This window comes from Ranitomeya imitator, chromosome 3 (genome assembly GCF_032444005.1).
Source record: "Ranitomeya imitator isolate aRanImi1 chromosome 3, aRanImi1.pri, whole genome shotgun sequence".
NCBI classification, from domain to species: domain Eukaryota; kingdom Metazoa; phylum Chordata; class Amphibia; order Anura; family Dendrobatidae; genus Ranitomeya; species Ranitomeya imitator.
The window spans coordinates 97,471,264-97,491,235 of NC_091284.1; the positions used below are offsets into that span (position 1 = coordinate 97,471,264).

At 45.4% G+C, this 19,972-nt stretch overlaps 1 protein-coding gene across 1 annotated transcript in view; it reads right to left on the reverse strand.

Moving 5' to 3' along the window:
* Positions 1-14,121, reverse strand: part of PIPOX (pipecolic acid and sarcosine oxidase) — a 110,226-nt gene extending 96,105 nt beyond the window's left edge. The window contains exon 1 of the mRNA XM_069761203.1: positions 13,856-14,121. Within this exon, the coding sequence (XP_069617304.1) occupies positions 13,856-13,972 (117 nt within the window). The 5' untranslated portion in view covers positions 13,973-14,121. The remainder of the gene's footprint in view (positions 1-13,855) is intronic.
* Positions 14,122-19,972: the final 5,851 nt, after the last annotated feature.

Below are 19,972 nucleotides of genomic sequence, written 5' to 3' on the forward strand. Positions count from 1 at the left end.
AATTCTCCCTGAAAAAATCATTTTATTTTATTTGGTTTCTAAATTCTTCCTGATAAAATCATATTTTTTTTATTATTTTTTTTTCTAAAGTCTCCCTGAAAAAAAAAAAAAAAAAAACAACCAAAAAAAACAGTGGGAGATTAATATTGGCCTTTCTGCTTGTGTGCCAGTCTTGACTCCTGGGTGCGTCATCTCTCAGTCAGTGGGCCATAGAACGCCTATTTTTGGTTTTATTTGTTTTCTAAATTCTCCCTGAAAAAATCATTTTATTTTATTTGGTTTCTAAATTCTTCCTGATAAAATCATATTTTTTTTATTATTTTTTTTTCTAAAGTCTCCCTGAAAAAAAAAAAAAAAAAACAACCAAAAAAAACAGTGGGAGATTAATATTGGCCTTTCTGCTTGTGTGCCAGTCTTGACTCCTGGGTGCGTCATCTCTCAGTCAGTGGGCCATAGAACGCCTATTTTTGGTTTTATTTGTTTTCTAAATTCTCCCTGAAAAAATCATTTTATTTTATTTGGTTTCTAAATTCTTCCTGATAAAATCATATTTTTTTTATTATTTTTTTTTCTAAAGTCTCCCTGAAAAAAAAAAAAAAAAAAACAACCAAAAAAAACAGTGGGAGATTAATATTGGCCTTTCTGCTTGTGTGCCAGTCTTGACTCCTGGGTGCGTCATCTCTCAGTCAGTGGGCCATAGAACGCCTATTTTTGGTTTTATTTGTTTTCTAAATTCTCCCTGAAAAAATCATTTTATTTTATTTGGTTTCTAAATTCTTCCTGATAAAATCATATTTTTTTTATTATTTTTTTTTCTAAAGTCTCCCTGAAAAAAAAAAAAAAAAAAACAACCAAAAAAAACAGTGGGAGATTAATATTGGCCTTTCTGCTTGTGTGCCAGTCTTGACTCCTGGGTGTGCCATCTCTCTCTCTCTCTCTCTCCAATTGTGGTCCATAGAAAGCCTACATTTTTTTTCCTTGATTTGGGTTCCAAAATCTACCAGAGAAAATAACTCCATCAATCATTGGTAGAAAAATATTGGCCTCTGGGCTTGTGTGCCACTCCTGATTCCTGTGTGCGTCATCTCTCACTCAGTGGCCCATAGAAAGCATATAGTTTGTTACATTTGTTTTCTAAATTCTCCCTGCAAAAATCTATTTTTTTTTTTTTGGGGGGTTTCTAAAGTGTTCCTGAAAAAAATAAAAATAAAAAAAAAATAATAGTGTGACATTAATATTAACATTTGTGCTTCAGTGACAGTCCTGCGTGTGGGGCATCTCTCTAATTTGCAGCCACCAAAAAAAGAGTGTGTAACATTGGGCCTGATTTTCGCTGTGGTCTCACCAACCTGTAAAGGGGTAGCTAAATCATACAGAAGTTATAGCTCACCGTGTAAGTTGTGTGACTGCAACAAATAACGTTAGTTTGGTTACGTTTTTAAAACAATGAGGAAGTCTAGTGGAAGAGGTCGTGGCCGGGGGCGTTCATTGTCAGCTGGTAATGAGGGTAGTGGTAGTGGTGGAGCATCAGGTGGTCGTGGGGGAAAAAATATTGCACCTAAGTCTGGAGCTGTGGAGCCAGGTTCGTCGTCCGGCTACACAAGGCCTCGAACGCTCCCTTTTCTGGGATTAGGAAAACCGCTTTTAAAGCCGGAGCAGCAAGAGCAAGTTTTGGCTTATCTTGCTGACTCAGCCTCTAGCTCTTTTGCCTCATCTCGTGAAACTGGTAAAAGTAAAAGCAGCGCGTCGTTAGTGGATGTTCACGGTCAGGGACAAGTCACTTCCTTGTCCTCTTCAGCAAAAACAACAACAGAGAAGAATGCAGCAGGCGACACAACGGGTTACTCCATGGAGCTCTTTACACATACCGTCCCTGGCTTAGAAAGTGAAGCAGTTAACAGTCCATGCCCATTACAAATTGAATCTGACATGGAGTGCACTGACGCACAGCCACAGCCAGACTACTATGCTGGTCCTTTGACTCAGACCACAACATTGCCCTCGCAGGGTGCTGATCAAGAATCAGACCCTGATGAGACTATGTTGCCCCATCACGAACGCTATACCACCGAACGACACGGTGACACAGACGAAGTTGCGCAGGAGGTACAAGAAGAGTTATTAGATGACCCAGTTCTTGACCCCGATTGGCAGCCATTGGGGGAACAGGGTGCAGGCGGCAGCAGTTCTGAAGCAGAGGAGGAGGAGGGGCCGCAGCAGGCATCAACATCGCCACAGGTTCCATCTGCCGGGCCCGTATCTTGCCCAAAACGCGTGGCAAAGCCAAAACCTGGTGGAGGACAGCGTGGCCATCCGGTTAAAGCTCAGTCTGCAATGCCTGAAAAGGTATCCGATGCTAGAAAGAGTGCAGTCTGGCATTTTTTTAAACAACATCCAATTGATCAGCGCAAAGTCATCTGTCAAAAATGTTCTACTTCCTTAAGCAGAGGTCAGAATCTGAAAAGTCTCAATACTAGTTGCATGCATAGACATTTAACCACCATGCATTTGAAAGCTTGGACTAACTACCAAACGTCCCTTAAGGTTGTTGCACCCTCGGCCAATGAAGCTAGTCATCAACGCAACATCCCTTCCGGCAGTGTAGGACCACCATTTAGCGCACCACCTGCTGTATCTGTGCAGGTATCTTTGCCAGGCCAAAGCAGTCAGGGTCAGGGAATCACCAGTTTCGTAGTAGGAAACACTGCATCTAGGGCACCGGCGGCAACAATACCATCTCCCACCGTCTCTCAGTCTGCCATGTCCACCGGCACCCCCGCTAGTTCCACGATCTCCAGCTCTCCAGTCCAGCTCACCCTACATGAGACTATGGTTAGAAAAAGGAAATACTTAGCCTCGCATCCGCGTACACAGGGTTTGAACGCCCACATAGCTAGACTAATCTCGTTAGAGATGATGCCCTACCGGTTAGTTGAAAGCGAAGCTTTCAAAGACCTGATGGACTACGCTGTACCACGCTACGAGCTACCCAGTCGACACTTTTTTTCCAGAAAAGCCATCCCAGCCCTCCACCAGCATGTTAAAGAGCGCATCGTCCATGCACTCAGGCAATCTGTGAGCACAAAGGTGCACCTGACAACAGATGCATGGACCAGTAGGCATGGCCAGGGACGTTACGTGTCCATCACGGCACACTGGGTAAATGTGGTGGATTCAGGGTCCACAGGGGACAGCAAGTTTGGGACAGTTCTGCCTAGCCCACGGTCTAGTAAACAGTTGTCTGTAGCCGTTCGCACCCCCTCCTCCTCCTCCTCCTCGTCCTCCTGCAGAAGCAAGAGCTCGTCCACAGACCGCAGTCGCACAAACACTCCATCCGCACCTGCCACTGTTGCACACCAGGTCTCCCATTATGGGGCAGCTACTGGCATACGTCAGCAGGCTGTATTGGCTATGAAGTGTTTGGGCGACAATAGACACACCGCGGAAGTTCTGTCCGAGTTCTTGCAGCAAGAAACGCAGTCGTGGCTGGGCACTGTAGATCTTGAGGCAGGCAAGGTAGTGAGTGATAACGGAAGGAATTTCATGGCTGCCATCTCCCTTTCCCAACTGAAACACATTCCTTGCCTGGCTCACACCTTAAACCTGGTGGTGCAGTGCTTCCTGAAAAGTTATCCGGGGTTATCCGACCTGCTCCTCAAAGTGCGTGGACTTTGCGCACATATCCGCCGTTCGCCTGTACACTCCAGCCGTATGCAGACCTATCAGCGTTCTTTGAACCTTCCCCAGCATCGCCTAATCATAGACGTTGCAACAAGGTGGAACTCAACACTGCACATGCTTCAGAGACTGTGCGAACAGAGGCGGGCTGTTATGTTTTTGTGGGAGGATACACATACACGGGCAGGCAGTAGGATGGCAGACATGGAGTTGTCAGGTGTGCAGTGGTCGAAGATTCAAGACATGTGTCAAGTCCTTCAGTGTTTTGAGGAATGCACACGGCTGGTTAGTGCAGACAACGCCATAATAAGCATGAGCATCCCCCTAATGCGTCTGCTGATGCAAAGTTTGACGCACATAAAGGATCAGGCGTCTGCACCAGAGGAAGAGGAAAGCCTTGATGACAGTCAGCGATTGTCTGGTCAGGGCAGTGTACATGACGAGGTACCGGGCGAAGAGGAGGTGGAGGATGAGGAGGATGATGGGGATGAGTATATTTTTAATGAGGAAGCTTTCCCGGGGGCACGGGAAATTGGTGGCGTGGCAAGGCCGGGTTCTGGTTTTTTGAGGGACACAAGTGACGTAGATTTGCCTGCAACTGCCCCTCAACCAAGCACAACCGCAGATTTGACAACGGGAACTTTGGCCCACATGGCGGATTATGCCTTGCGTATCCTCAAAAGGGACACACGCATTACAAAAATGATGAACGATGACGATTACTGGTTGGCCTGCCTCCTTGATCCTCGCTATAAAGGCAAATTGCAAAATATTATGCCACATGAGAACTTGGAACTAATATTAGCAACAAAACAATCAACTCTTGTTGACCGTTTGCTTCTGGCATTCCCTGCACACAGCGCCCGTGATCGTTCTCACACGAGCTCCAGGGGCCAGCAGACCAGAGGTGTTAGAGGGGCAGAAATCAGAAGTGGCGTTGGACAGAGGGGTTTTCTGACCAGGTTGTGGAGTGATTTTTCTATGACCGCAGACAGGACAGGTACTGCAGCATCAATTCAAAGTGACAGGAGACAACATTTGTCCAGTATGGTTACAAACTATTTTTCATCCCTTATCGACGTTCTCCCTCAACCGTCATTCCCATTTGATTACTGGGCATCCAAATTAGACACCTGGCCAGAATTGGCAGAATATGCATTGCAGGAGCTTGCTTGCCCGGCAGCTAGTGTCCTATCAGAAAGAGTATTCAGTGCTGCAGGTTCAATACTAACAGAAAAAAGGACTCGTCTGGCTACCCAAAATGTAGATGATCTAACCTTCATTAAAATGAACCACAACTGGATTTCAAAATCTTTTGCCCCACCCTGCCCGGCTGACACCTAGCTTTCCTATGAAAAGGTCTTGCCTGTGGACTATTCTGAATGACTTTTCCAATCTCGTAATTTTCTTCACCTGATTGTCCAGCATACGACATGTTTCCACCTCACGAAATGGCCAAACTCCCCACACGGGGCCGTGCTATCGCCACTTTGCGCTTGGACCCTTGAGAGTGCTGTTTGTCTGAAGAGGTGGGTGTGGCCGCTTTTGGTCGACGGCACTGCCACTGGGTCCCTCATAGTACAATAAAGTGTCTCTGGCGGTGGTGGTGCGCACCCAACGTCAGACACACCGTTGTAATATGAGGGGCCCTGTGCCTGTACCGCCGGCCACAAGACAGTTCCCCCCCCCAGCTCAAACAGTGCTCTACCACTAGCAAAATTATCTCTCACAGCTTCACCAATGTGTAGTCTAGCCGCTGACATCCTTCAATGCCTGGCACTGACAATACCATTGTTTTGACATTTTTGTTATGTTAGGCCTTCGAAGCCTGTCTGCGGTCCCTTCTTTCTACAACTACTACACTGACCAGGCCACTGCTGGCCGTGTTACCCTGGAACCAATTTAAAAGTGCCTACAGTCAGCCCAATTTTGTTATGTTAGGCCTTCGAAGACTGTCTGCCGTCACTCCTTCCACTAGACTTCCACTGACCATACACTGCTGCCCATGTACCCCTGGAACCAATTTAAAGTGCCTACAGCCAGCCCAATTTTGTTATGTTAGGCCTTCGAAGCCTGTCTGCGGTCACTCCTTCCACTAGACTTCCACTGACCAGACCACTGCTGCCCGTGTACCCCTGGAACCAATTTAAAAGTGCCTACAGCCATGTGTTATTATTTTAGGCCTTCGATGCCTGTCTGCGGTCACTCCTTCCACTAGGCCTCCACTGACCACACCACTGCTGCCCGTGTACCCCTGGAACCAATTTAAAATTGCCTACAGCCAGCCCAATTTTTTTATTTTAGGCCTTCGATGCCTGTCTGCGGTCCATTCTTTCAACTACTACTACACTGACCAGGTCACTGCTGCCCGTGTACCCCTGGAACCAATTTAAAATTGCCTACAGCCAGCCCAATTTTTTTATTTTAGGCCTTCGATGCCTGTCTGCGGTCCATTCTTTCAACTACTACTACACTGACCAGGTCACTGCTGCCCGTGTACCCCTGGAACCAATTTAAAATTGCCTACAGCCAGCCCAATTTTTTTATTTTAGGCCTTCGATGCCTGTCTGCGGTCCATTCTTTCAACTACTACTACACTGACCAGGTCACTGCTGCCCGTGTACCCCTGGAACCAATTTAAAATTGCCTACAGCCATGTGTTATTATTTTAGGCCTTCGATGCCTGTCTGCGGTCACTCCTTCCACTAGGCCTCCACTGACCACACCACTGCTGTCCGTGTACCCCTGGAACCAATTTAAAATTGCCTACAGCCATGTGTTATTATTTTAGGCCTTCGATGCCTGTCTGCGGTCACTCCTTCCACTAGACTTCCACTGACCAGACCACTGCTGCCCGTGTACCCCTGGAACCAATTTAAAAGTGCCTACAGCCAGCCCAAGTTTGTTATGTTAGGCCTTCGATGCCTGTCTGCGGTCCATTCTTTCAACTACTACTACACTGACCAGGTCACTGCTGCCCGTGTACCCCTGGAACCAATTTAAAATTGCCTACAGCCAGCCCAATTTTTTTATTTTAGGCCTTCGATGCCTGTCTGCGGTCCATTCTTTCAACTACTACTACACTGACCAGGTCACTGCTGCCCGTGTACCCCTGGAACCAATTTAAAATTGCCTACAGCCATGTGTTATTATTTTAGGCCTTCGATGCCTGTCTGCGGTCACTCCTTCCACTAGGCCTCCACTGACCACACCACTGCTGCCCGTGTACCCCTGGAACCAATTTAAAATTGCCTACAGCCAGCCCAATTTTTTTATTTTAGGCCTTCGATGCCTGTCTGCGGTCCATTCTTTCAACTACTACTACACTGACCAGGTCACTGCTGCCCGTGTACCCCTGGAACCAATTTAAAATTGCCTACAGCCATGTGTTATTATTTTAGGCCTTCGATGCCTGTCTGCGGTCACTCCTTCCACTAGGCCTCCACTGACCACACCACTGCTGTCCGTGTACCCCTGGAACCAATTTAAAATTGCCTACAGCCATGTGTTATTATTTTAGGCCTTCGATGCCTGTCTGCGGTCACTCCTTCCACTAGACTTCCACTGACCAGACCACTGCTGCCCGTGTACCCCTGGAACCAATTTAAAAGTGCCTACAGCCAGCCCAAGTTTGTTATGTTAGGCCTTCGATGCCTGTCTGCGGTCACTCCTTCCACTAGGCCTCCACTGACCACACCACTGCTGCCCGTGTACCCCTGGAACCAATTTAAAATTGCCTACAGCCAGCCCAATTTTTTTATTTTAGGCCTTCGATGCCTGTCTGCGGTCCATTCTTTCAACTACTACTACACTGACCAGGTCACTGCTGCCCGTGTACCCCTGGAACCAATTTAAAATTGCCTACAGCCAGCCCAATTTTTTTATTTTAGGCCTTCGATGCCTGTCTGCGGTCCATTCTTTCAACTACTACTACACTGACCAGGTCACTGCTGCCCGTGTACCCCTGGAACCAATTTAAAATTGCCTACAGCCATGTGTTATTATTTTAGGCCTTCGATGCCTGTCTGCGGTCACTCCTTCCACTAGGCCTCCACTGACCACACCACTGCTGTCCGTGTACCCCTGGAACCAATTTAAAATTGCCTACAGCCATGTGTTATTATTTTAGGCCTTCGATGCCTGTCTGCGGTCACTCCTTCCACTAGGCCTCCACTGACCACACCACTGCTGTCCGTGTACCCCTGGAACCAATTTAAAATTGCCTACAGCCATGTGTTATTATTTTAGGCCTTCGATGCCTGTCTGCGGTCCATTCTTTCAACTACTACTACACTGACCAGGGCACTGCTGGCCGTGTACCCCTGGAACCAACATCAGAAAATATAAAAATAAGTATTTTGCTTATAAAAAAGAAAATACTGGTGAGATATCAAATGCAGACATTTTAACATTAAAAACAAACACACAACTCTAATCTGGTACAGTACTAAAAATGGCCACCAGCTACAATTACTTTCTCCTGCAAGTAGTTAACTGAAAGTTTTTTTAAATTGAAAACACACATATGGCATCCACCGAGTGTTGTCCTGTCGCGTCTTCTTTATATTATTGCCGAGAAGATGCAAAATAATGAAAATAATAAAATCATTAATTACCAAAATAATAGAGAAAGTCAACACCACATTGCAAATAAACATTCATTCCAAATAAAGAAGCAGGGCGCGTCCGAGGGTGAGTATATACCTAATAAGAATATAATCACCCTCGGACGCGCAATGCTTATTTCCAACAGCCTTCCTTCCTAAGAATCAGCCCTTCCGTCGTGTAGAGAGACGTTGTGTTACACTCCAAGGTGTTCCCCAGGTTGCCTTTCCTGAGCTTCGATCTTCCGGCTCTCGTTTAGTAGTTCTTGGAAACTACTCTGCATTAGGCCTTCAAATTGGGTATGGGGTGTAGAGAGATGGTGTGTTCCACTCCAAGGTGTTCCCCAGGTTGCCTTTCCTGAGCTTCGATCTTCCGGCTCTCGTTTAGTAGTTGTTGGAAACTACGCTGCATTAGGCCTTCAAATTGGGTATGGGGTGTAGCGAGAGGGTGTGTTACACTCCAAGGTGTTCCCCAGGTTGCCTTTCCTGAGCTTCGATCTTCCGGCTCTCGTTTAGTAGTTCTTGGAAACTACACTGCATTAGGCCTTCAAATTGGGTATGGGGTGTAGAGAGAGGGTGTGTTACACTCTAAGGTGTTCCCCAGGTTTCCTTGCCATTGCTTCGGTCTTCCGACTCTCGTTTAGTAGTTGTAGAAAAGTACACTGCATTAGGCCATACAAAATGGGTATGGGGTGGAGAGAGATGGTGTGTTACACTCCAAGGTGTTCCCCAGGTTGCCTTTCCTGAGCTTCTATCTTCAGGCTCTCATTAAATTGTGGTTAAATGGAACAACTGCATTTGGCGTACTAGTTGGTTTGGGGCCTACTATCGGTGTCTGCCACTCCTTGCTGTTCTCCTCCACTGAACAAAGCTGTGCCGCCTGTTTACTACGGTTGCCAATTTTGAACTGCATTTCGACTACTTACTGATTTGGCCCTACTCTCTGTGTCAGCCTCTCATTCCAGTTGTCCTCCACTGCAATGCCCCCTGGTTATTCCTGTGTTACCAATTTTGAACTGCATTTAGCCCACTTTCTTCTTTGGGCCTATATCTGTGTTTCCACTTCATCGTGCCCATTGCCCAGCCAGTGATAGATGAGTCTGCTGGTACATTGACCCATAACGCAACATTCCCCGTGCACGCTACACAACAACATTGTGACCCTGCTGAAAGTCAGGTTGCTCTTCCCGCATACCATACCACCTTACACGGGGACAAAGAGGAAGGTGCAGATGAAAGTGCAGGTTCCTTCATCAGGTGGGGGGAGGAATACTAGTTGGCGACGTCACTGGCACAGGGCCTCTCATAGTACGCAAAAGTGTTGCTGCCGGTGGGAGGCGCCCCCGCCGTGCAAACACACCGCTGTACTTTGAGGGGCCCTGTGCCAGTGCCAATGCCAACGAGTGGGCCCCCCCTGCTTGCTCAGGTTCACAGCACTTGCAAAGTTGAAATACTTACCTCTCCCTGCTCCACTGCCGTGACGTGGTCCAGATTTCCTGGGCCCACTAATTACTTGAACCAGCCCTACCCCCCACAACTTTAGCCAAATGACCCCCAATTTCAAATGCCTTCCAATTATTATAAGGTAAATTACGCTTGACAAGCTTCATTAAGAAGAATGGATGGTTTTGACATTAAAATGGCCACTCTAGGTGTTTTCCTGGCCCCCACTCACTGCCGACTATGCTGCCCCATTGACTTGCATTGGGTTTCGTGTTTCGGTCGATCCCGACTTTACGTCATAATCGGCCGATTTCACTCGACCCGACTTTGGACATAGTCGGGTTTCGCAAAACCCGGCTCGACTCTAAAAAGGTCAAGGTCGCTCAACTCTAGTGGACAGCATACTCAGTCGCTGAGATGAATGATTTTTTTCTCTGTCCGAGTGTTTCTGAGAAAAAAATCTCAGCACGCACTACTTTCATACAAGTCTCAGATGAGACTCACACATTCAAGTCTATGGGTACAAGAAATCCCACAAGGCTCATCCGAGTGACATCCGATTTTTACAGAAAGTTTTCTATTAACCTAGGAAAGTGGTATAAACCTAGGAAACTATGTGATCATGTACTTTTTTAATGTAGTTTTATGAAAATGGATCTCACACAGATGTAAAAAACGGACCTGCAATGGCTCATAGATAAATTCAATTAGAAAAAATCAGCAGAGTTTTTTGGATGAAACTGGGACGATTTTTCATATATTTGTCTGCAGACAACCTAAGGGTAAGTACATATGTTAAGCATTTGGTGTAGAAATTTCTGCACCATTTCTGCATCTCTTGGCAGGAAAAAACACTGCGTAAAATAGACACGTTTTTGCCTTGTTTTTTACATGCCTTTTCCCCATTTTTATTGTGGTTTTTACATGCGTTTTTGGTGCAGATTTTTCCCCACTCATTAGTATTGGGGAAATCTGCAACAAAAATGCCAACACCACGTTGACACATTCAATATTTGGTCAGTATTTTACCTCCGTATTTGTAAGCCAAAACCAGGAGTGGGTGATAAATACAGAAGTGGTGACGGGTTTCTTTTCCACTGATTGTTCCTCTCCTGATTTTGGCTTACAAATACTGAGGTAAAGTACTGAACTTATGAACGTGGTATTAAAAAGCATAAAAACACGACAAGTCTGCAACATTTCACAATCATATGGACTATCAGATATGTCCGATTAGCAAGCCGCTTGAGGCCCCCTTCACAAGTACGCTTAAAAAAGTAAGCGTGAGAAGTTCCTTTTTTACTATCTGTTTGGTTTTCTGTTGGCCATCCATGTGTACATGTGTACCATCCGTGTGCCATACGTGTGTACCATCCATGTGTACGTGTGTACCATCCATATGCCATCCTTGTGTACCATGCCAGAATAGAATGCAGATTTTTATGTGCTAAAGATATGTAAAGATATAGCTAGCTAAATAGATATTCATGGGATACATAATTAGTACCCTGTGTGTGAAGCATACTGTACACTTTTAACCTAATAGATAAATGAAAAAAAAAATTACCTGGTGTCCCCTCCATTTTGATAAGCATCAAAAGAAAAACACACAGCTGTGGGCTGATATTATCAGGCTAGCAAGGCCCCTAGCTATTGGGCCCTACCCAGCCTAAAATCAGAAGCCCGCAGCCACCCCAGAAGTGAAGCATCACATGAGATGCTCCAATTCTGGCGATTTGTCGGGTTCTTCCCAATGCCCTGGTGCGGTGGCAATCAGGGTAATGTGCTTGGGGTTGCTGTCAGCTGTGAATTGTCCAAAAACAAAGCTGGCATCAAGTCCTGGTGCTAGTAGTGGCCTCTATCAGAGACCCCCATTATTAACCCAGTAATAAAAAGACAAACACACAAACAATTTATTGAAATAAATACTCCCCCACACTTTTCCTGGTTCCCCACTTTATTAAAAATTAAAAAAATCCCACGCAGGTCCAACGTAGTCCAACAAATCAGACATAGCCTATCGAATCCACCGTACAAAGCCTATGGAGCCTCGTTCTGACGTTCCATAAGCTTTCCTAACAAACACTTCCACGAGACTCTGAAAAGCAGTGACATCAGTAACATTACTGCTCTTCACAGTCGCTGGGTCACACAGAGCACAGAATGATCCTGTGACTCTGATGAGCAGTAACGTTACTGATGTCACTGCTCTTCAGAATCGCCAAGTCTCATGCAGCGCTGCGTGACATGAAAGTGGCTGTTGGAAAAGACCATGGAATGTCAGAACGAAGCTCCATAGGCTTTGTATGTTGGATTTGCTGGACTTCGTGGGATTCGCTTGGTCTATGGCTTTGGCTATGTTGGACCTGCGTGAGAACTTTTTTTTTTATAAAGTAGTAAACCAGGCAAAGTGTTTTTGTTTTATTTATCTTTGCTTGATATGTATGTTATTTTCAGGTTTCCATTCGCTGGACTACTTCTTACTTGCGTGGCATTTATTTGGCTTAATAAAGTGATGAACCATGGAATGTGTCGGGGAGTGTTTATTTCAATAAAGATTTTTTTGTGTCTGTTATCTTTTTATTACCGGGTTAGTAATGAGGTGCCTGATAGATACCTCTCCATTACTGTGTCTTTGGTCAGTTCACAGCTGACATCAACCCCAAGCTCCAATATATCGATTGGCACCACACCATGGCATTGGGAAGCGTCAAAGCGAAGTGCCAGAAATGGAGCATCTCATGTGATGCGACACTTCTGGGTCAACTGCCGGCTGGTATTTTTAAGCTAAGAAGGGTCCAATAATCATAAACCATACCAGCTTCATAATATCAGCTCACAGCTGTCTGCTTTACCTTTGCTGGTTACCAAAAATGGGAGATATACCACGTCATTTATTTTAAATTATTTATTTATTAGGTTAATAACACAAGTACAGAAAGCTACAAACGCAAGGCACAAATTATATATCTCACGGATATCTATTATCTATCCAATTCTGCACATCTTTAACACATAAAAATCTGTAATTTTTATTATGCTTTCTATTCTGGTACATGTCCCACGGACGGCACATGGATGTCACACAGATGTCATCAGTGTGCCGTATGTATCTACACGGACCCGTTGACTTGTATTGGCCCTTGTCATCCATGCTACCGGAGAAAAACAGATATATCTACGTGTGGGTCACACGGAAACATGGTCCACATGAAGACACGGACAAGGGCGCAGCCCCATAGGTTATAATGGGTATATGTGGATTCGTGCCTTCCGTATATGTAAAAACAGATGCTACACGTACCAGAGAAACGTACATGTGAAGTGGGCTTAAGGCAATATTTGCAGGGCAAGTGCTAGGCAGACAATTCCTCTGCAGGCTGCCCACCAACCTGCAATCATTTTTGTTTTGTTTGAGGTTTTGATATAGTTTGATATAAATGAAACCAAAAATATACGAACATGCATCAGCTTTTTTCCATCATTTACATTTAGTAGATTATTAAAATCCATATTTTTAATTCCGCTTGGTGAGTGCTGGCTGTAATGAGCAAAATGTAATAAGTCAGACTTAATGAGAAATATATTGAACTCTGATTTAATAGGAATATCTACTGTAACCATAATAGCATTGTCACATACATCAATGCTACATTAATTTAATACACATGTGATATACAGTTTAATAAAGGCCGACAATTAATTTCCTAAAGATCCAGTGATTTAAGTTGCAATTAGTTAGACGCATGATGTAATATGCAAGCGCCTTGAATAGCTAGTACAGTAAATATAACTATAAATAATAAGAAATCTCCGATACTAATATATAGTAATATTGATATAGCCTTATTTATAACATAAGGACTCAGCCTGTAAATCAGGGCAGGTCAGGACTGTTTGATGAATTGCGCCAATCTTCCAAAGTTCAACGTTCTAAGTAAACACAAAACGAAGTGAGAAAAGGGTCACAATTCTTCGTGTTATTCTCTAATAAGTTATTTCACAGATGTCAAATGTGTTAAAGCGTCAGAATTAATCTAATGTATCTCCTTGTGTTGTGCACCTTCCTACTTATCCACACAAGGAACATGACTAAATGACGGCTCGGTGTACAGTCTCCCCCCTTGTACCTGCTCCAGCAGTAGGGTCTTCTTCTGGTTTTTAGCTAAGTGATAAGCAGTGAATGAACCCTGGATTCCAGCTCCTAATACAATGCAGTCAAATACGGCGCTGCTGGGAACAGCCATGTTTACTTGCTTCTTCACAGTGAGGATATCCAGCCCACGAGGCCATAAGCCCCCACTCTGACTCCACCAGGAGGAGGGAGCATAGACTCATTCATTAAAGCAGAAATATCCAGTTACTGTTGCAACATGTGTTATATGCACTGAATGACTTGTCACACTGTTGCAGTTCTTTGCACTTTAATCTTTTTTAGACTTGTATTGCTGTCATTAATCAATTACCGTACTATGGAAAATTCTGCAAATGGTTACACAGATTAATGCACTTTGTCATATAGCGATAAGAGACACATCCAAAACACTACATACGAAAACACTTCCAGAGATATTGCATCTCTGTACGAGAAAGTACGATAGTCTAAATTTAAAAAATACTCCAAAGTTTATCATTTCAATACATTTAAAACGAGGAAATTTAAAAATCACCATAAGCAGCGCAGAGAAAACCAGAATTTGGTACATATCACATCGGTAGTTTCAAAAATGGGGTAGAACAACAATTCATAATTTTGACAATTCTATTATTTAATCCTTTAGCAAAGTGCAAAAAGTGCTGAAAAGATAAATTTTACACTGTGGTAAATGCCCTGTTTTATGAAATAGCAATGAAAATTATAATAAGGTGCTAGAAATACTGTCTGGGAAGGAATTGGTATGGTAAATGATTTTCAAGGTTTAAAAAGTGCTGAGTGCAAATTGTGGGATAGAAATAACAGTAGGGTTCTGTGTATCAATACATATAAGTACCGTTGTTTATCAGAGCCTTAAAAAGGTTCAGTGCTATTGATGCTCCTGTCCAACACTAGCTAACACTCTTTAACTCCCTTAACCTTCTGGCTATTAGGCTAGGTTCACACTGCGTTAGCAGCAGCCCGCTCAGCACATACGCTAACGGGCTGCTGTTAATGCAAGTGCCGGCGTTTGCATCGCGCTAGCGCAGATAGAGCATCTGCTAGCTCTATCTGCGCTAGCAGTGACGGACCCGGAAACGCTGCAGCCCGCGTCTCCGGGTCCGTCACTCAATGACGGCACATCCCTAGCGCACGCCCATTTGCAGTCAATGGCGGCCGTAACGGACTACATTACACCGCATCTATGCTGCGGTGTAACATAGTCCGTCTAACGGACACCATTGACGCAATGTGAACCCAGCCTTACAGAAACCTGGATCCAGCACTCAGACACCACCGCTCTCTCATTTGGTGGGCTGAAATTTTCACATACCGCCAGACCTGAGAACAGACAGGGTGGAGGTGTTGGTTTGCTCCTTTCATCACAATGTGCTTTCCAGGTTATCCCCCCGGTTCCCTCACTTACATTTCTTTCCTTTGAAGGCCACGCCATCAGACTCATTAAGCCCTTCTCCTTGCGAGTGGCAGTGGTTTATCGCCCTCCAGGCTCCTCCCACCTGTTTCTAGACCACTTTGCCACCTGGCTTACTCACTTTCTATCCTGTGACATCCCTGCCCTCATCATAGGAGACTTTAACATCCCCATCAATGATCCCCTCTCCCAGTCTGCCTCTCATCTTTCTCTAACTTCTTCATTCGGACTCTCACAGTTTACTAATTCTCCTACGCATGAGGACGGGAATTCTCTGGACCTGGTTTTCTCCCGTCCTGGCTTGCTGCACGACTTTACTAACTCCCCTGTTCTGCTCTTGGACCACAACCTTCTTTCCTTCTCTGTCAAGAATTGTCTCCTCACCTGGGACACCCCCCTTACCACACTTATTGGAATACACGTACCATTAATACCCAGCAGCTTATGGACAATCTCTACACATCTTTAGCCCCATCTCCTCCCCCTCCTGTCCAGACTTAGCATTGTTGTCACACTTCAATAATACACGGAAGAATGCCCTAGATGAAGCAGCTATACTCACCCTCCGTAGTCCGCCGAGCGGCTCGCGCCTGCCGCCATCTTCCGTTCCCAGCGATGCATTGCGAAATTACCCAGAAGACTTAGCGGTCTCCTGGGAACGGAAGATGGTGGCAGCCGCGCGCTCATCGCCTGCGCCAGAGCCTCACTGGATTCGATCCCGGCGGGTGAGTATATAACTATTTTTTAGTTTAATTATTTTTTTTAACAGGGATGTGGTGCCCAGACTGCTGTATACTACGTGGGCTGTGTTAGATACCGCGTGGCTCTGTGCTGTATATTATATAGGCAGTGTTATATACTATGTGGGCTGTGTGATATACTCCGTGGGCTGTGCTAGATATTACGTGGCCACTGTTATATACTGTGTGGGCAGTGTTATATACTAAGTGACTGGACAATATACTAAGTGACTGGGCAATATACTACGTGGCTCTGTGCTGTATACTACGTGGCTCTGTGCTGTATACTACATCGCTGGGCAATATACTATGGAGCTGGGCAATATACTATGTGGTAAGCAATATACCACGTGACTGGGCAATACACTATGTGGCTGAGCAATATACTACGTGACTGGGCAATATACTATGTGGCTGGGCAATATACTACATGACTGGGCAATATACTACGTTACTGGGCAATATACTATGTGACTGGGCAATATACTACGTGGCTGGGCAATATACTATGTGGCTGGGCAATATACTATGTGGCTGGGCAATATACTACATCACTGGGCAATATAGTACGTCACTGGGCAATATACTACGTGGCTGGGCAATATACTACGTAGCTGGGCAATATACTACGTAGCTGGGCAATATACTACGTAGCTGGGCAATATAATACGTGGCTGGGCAATATACTACGTGACTGGGCAATATACTACGTGGCTGGGCAATATACTACGTGGCTGGGCAATATACTACGTGGCTGGGCAATATACTACGTGGCTGGGCTATATACTACGTGGCTGGGCAATATACTACGTGGCTGTGCAATATACTACGTGGCTGGGCAATATACTACGTGGCTGGGCAATTTACTACGTAACTGGGCAATATACTACGTAGCTGGGCAATATACTACGTAGCTGGGCAATATACTACGTAGCTGGGCAATATACTACATTTATTGGAGTGCTGTAAAAGTAGTAATGTAGGAGTGGAGAGAATGATGTGGCACCACTCTGGAAACCTCTGTTGTTTTAAATGTATGAAAATCTACTGTATTGTATGGTTTATCCTCTGGGAGGCTGTAGTTCCTGTTAGTCAGCGGTGAGAAGGTTAACTGTAGGGCTGGTACATGGTTGGCAAGGAGTATTTGGGACCTGTGTGTCAGTTCCTGTTTTGGTAGTTAATTGTTAATAAACTAGAGACAAGGACAGCCTCAGAGGAAGGTTATCATTATTGGGTGTGTGTGAAGAAACCTGAGTAAAAGGGAGCAAGTTTCCGCAAGAGATGTACGGTGGTGGCGGTGTTCTTCCTTAACCAGGCAAGTCGGGGTGCTTACTGCAAAAGACTTTTATGAATGTTTTTAGTGCTAACCTGACCTGGAATCTGCCATGAAGTAAGGCAGAGTCAGTTAGGTGGAGACAAGTTCGTCTTCCAAGGCTACCGTCCCGCACCACCTTCCAATGACACAGAGTCTACTGGAGTAATTGTGAAGCTGTTAAGGAAAGTGTCAGCCGGCTGCCTAGATTGCGACCAGTGCACACACACTGCTGATGTTTATGTCAATCAGCAACCTCTGTACATGTTGATGTCTCTTGTGAGAATGATTGTAAGCACCAATCATACTGCTCTTTAAGCAGTGGTGTAACTTGAAGTTCGTGGGCCCTAATGCAAAATCACCAAAATGACCCCCATATATTGCAGATCTTTAATTAGTCATAATCTCTTCTCTTCTCTTATTGCCAGGCAGACTAGGCAGCTGCCTGGGCCCCCATGCACAGAAAGGACCCACTGCTGAGATGGAGCTTACAATTCAAATAACACTAGGAAGTGATTCCCTCAGTGGGAGAAGAGGTAGAGATATCTGCTTCTGTTCTCCTGCAATGGGAGTCTTGCCCTGCCATGAGCTGCCTGGTGTTATTTATGCTTCCATCCCAGAGGCAGAAGCAGTCAGGCATATAATACTGACCTGCGATCCTCTCATGTTCTGGTTTACAATCTATGCTGTGTCCTGACAGCCTCAGGACCTTGCTAAGTGACACATGACCACTGGTGTAGCGCTGACTTTGCACAGCAGCGCCTGTCAGGACACAGAATAGTAGCTGTGCTGCCACCCAGGAGAAGTGTTCCCACAGACAACACTACAGTACTAGTCACTGGTGGTGAGTTTTTTTTTTACTGCACCTTAACACCAGTCACATTCTGCGTAGCAGCAAAAACCTCTAATGTAATAAGTGTAATTTTTTTTTTTTTAAAGCAAAAATAAGCTTGAAGTGATATAGAAAAATAAATGCTGTAATTCATCAGGAACCTGCACAGGCCGCATTGTGGTGTGCGCTGGCACCAGGAGTGATGGCGTCACTGTGATCTCTAGGCACAGGACCATTACGTTCTGTCATCGGGCACGCTCTCACTAGTGTATATTCTCTAGTGCGAGAGAATCCGGACGATTATTCTAATGACACTCGACGCAAACTCTCATCAGAGTTTAAGCATAGTGTCAGTTCACTGAGACCACAGGTGTGCAGAAGACGGAGAACTTAATTTCTCCATTTTCTCTGTGTCCGTACATCGGGTTGCGCTAGGGTAACATCTGAGTCCAGCCCGATGTCTTACATTCACCCATAGACTTGTATAGGTGCATATGGTCTGATTTGCGGAGCCACTTGCAGCATGCTGTGATTGTTTTCTCATGCCGATTCGCAGATCTTCACTACCCCATAGTATATCATTAGGTCGAGTGCTATCCAATAAAACATCACATAGCACTCAGCCATGTTATACGCTAATGTGATGTGAGCGAGCACATAAGCTGCATCTGTCAAGTGACTTTTACGATGTGTCATTGTATGTTTTTCTGATGGCATACCAGGCCACAGCTGCCCCAGAATTGGAGTATCAAATTCGATGCGCCAATTCTGGTGATTTGCCCTCCTCTTCCCCATTGTCCTGGTGCGGTGTCAATCAGGGTAATGGGGTTTGAGGTTCATGTCAGCTGTGATGTCTCAAAAATCACAGCTGGCCTCTAGCTCTGGTGTTAGTATCAAACACCCCCATTACTCACCCGGTAACCAAAAATAAAAACACCCTCCTGCTCCCATCATTCCCCGTCTGTGTCTGACGTTTCAGCTCAGCGGGCATGATTATGCCACTTCATCATGACATGCTGTTCTGGGCAGTAGAGCTGCTGAGGAGACACGCTGTGGAGACCAGAGCAGCAGGGTGTAACAACTCTGCTGGCATCACGGCATGGCCTCTCATCTCTCACACTATCTTATCCACTGCTCCAGGTCATGATGTGGTTTCTGTTTCTTGCCAGCTCCATATTCTGTGCCTCTGCTCTCTGAATGATTCCTGGCTGTGTGCATAGGGGACCGGCGCCTGAACTCTCTGGTTCTTATAGGAATCAGGTGCACCTGTCTAGTCTGTTCCTGACCAATTACCAAGAGGCCTCCAGTATTTAGTGCAGCTCCACCCAGTGGACTGGGTCTGTGCAATGTGTTAACTCAGTTTGTGTTTTTCCACTGAGTTGCCAGGCCTTGCTCTGTGTTACTCCCTCTCTAGAGGCTTTTCTCCTTGCCTTGCCTTGATCTTGTTTGTCTGCACTTCAGGAGGCTGTATATCCTGGTCCCTGTGTCTTTGTTCTCGTACCTTGTCTTGTTCCATTACCTTGTCTGAACTTAGTCCTACCTCTGTCTCCTTGTCTGTGACTTCCTTCCCTGCTGTGTCTTTCCTTGTGTTCTCAGTCTGCTTATGCTCCGCACTCTTGTGGCTCTGCCTCCTTTGAACCCTTGTGGCTTTGCCTGGGCTCTGCTCTCTTGCAGCTTTGCATCTGCTCCGCACTTCTGCTGTTCTGCTCCGTTCTACTCTGCTCTGCTGCAGCGACCTCTTGCTGCAGCTCCTCTCCGCATTCCTTGCGGTTCCGCTCTGCTTAGCTTTTGCTGCT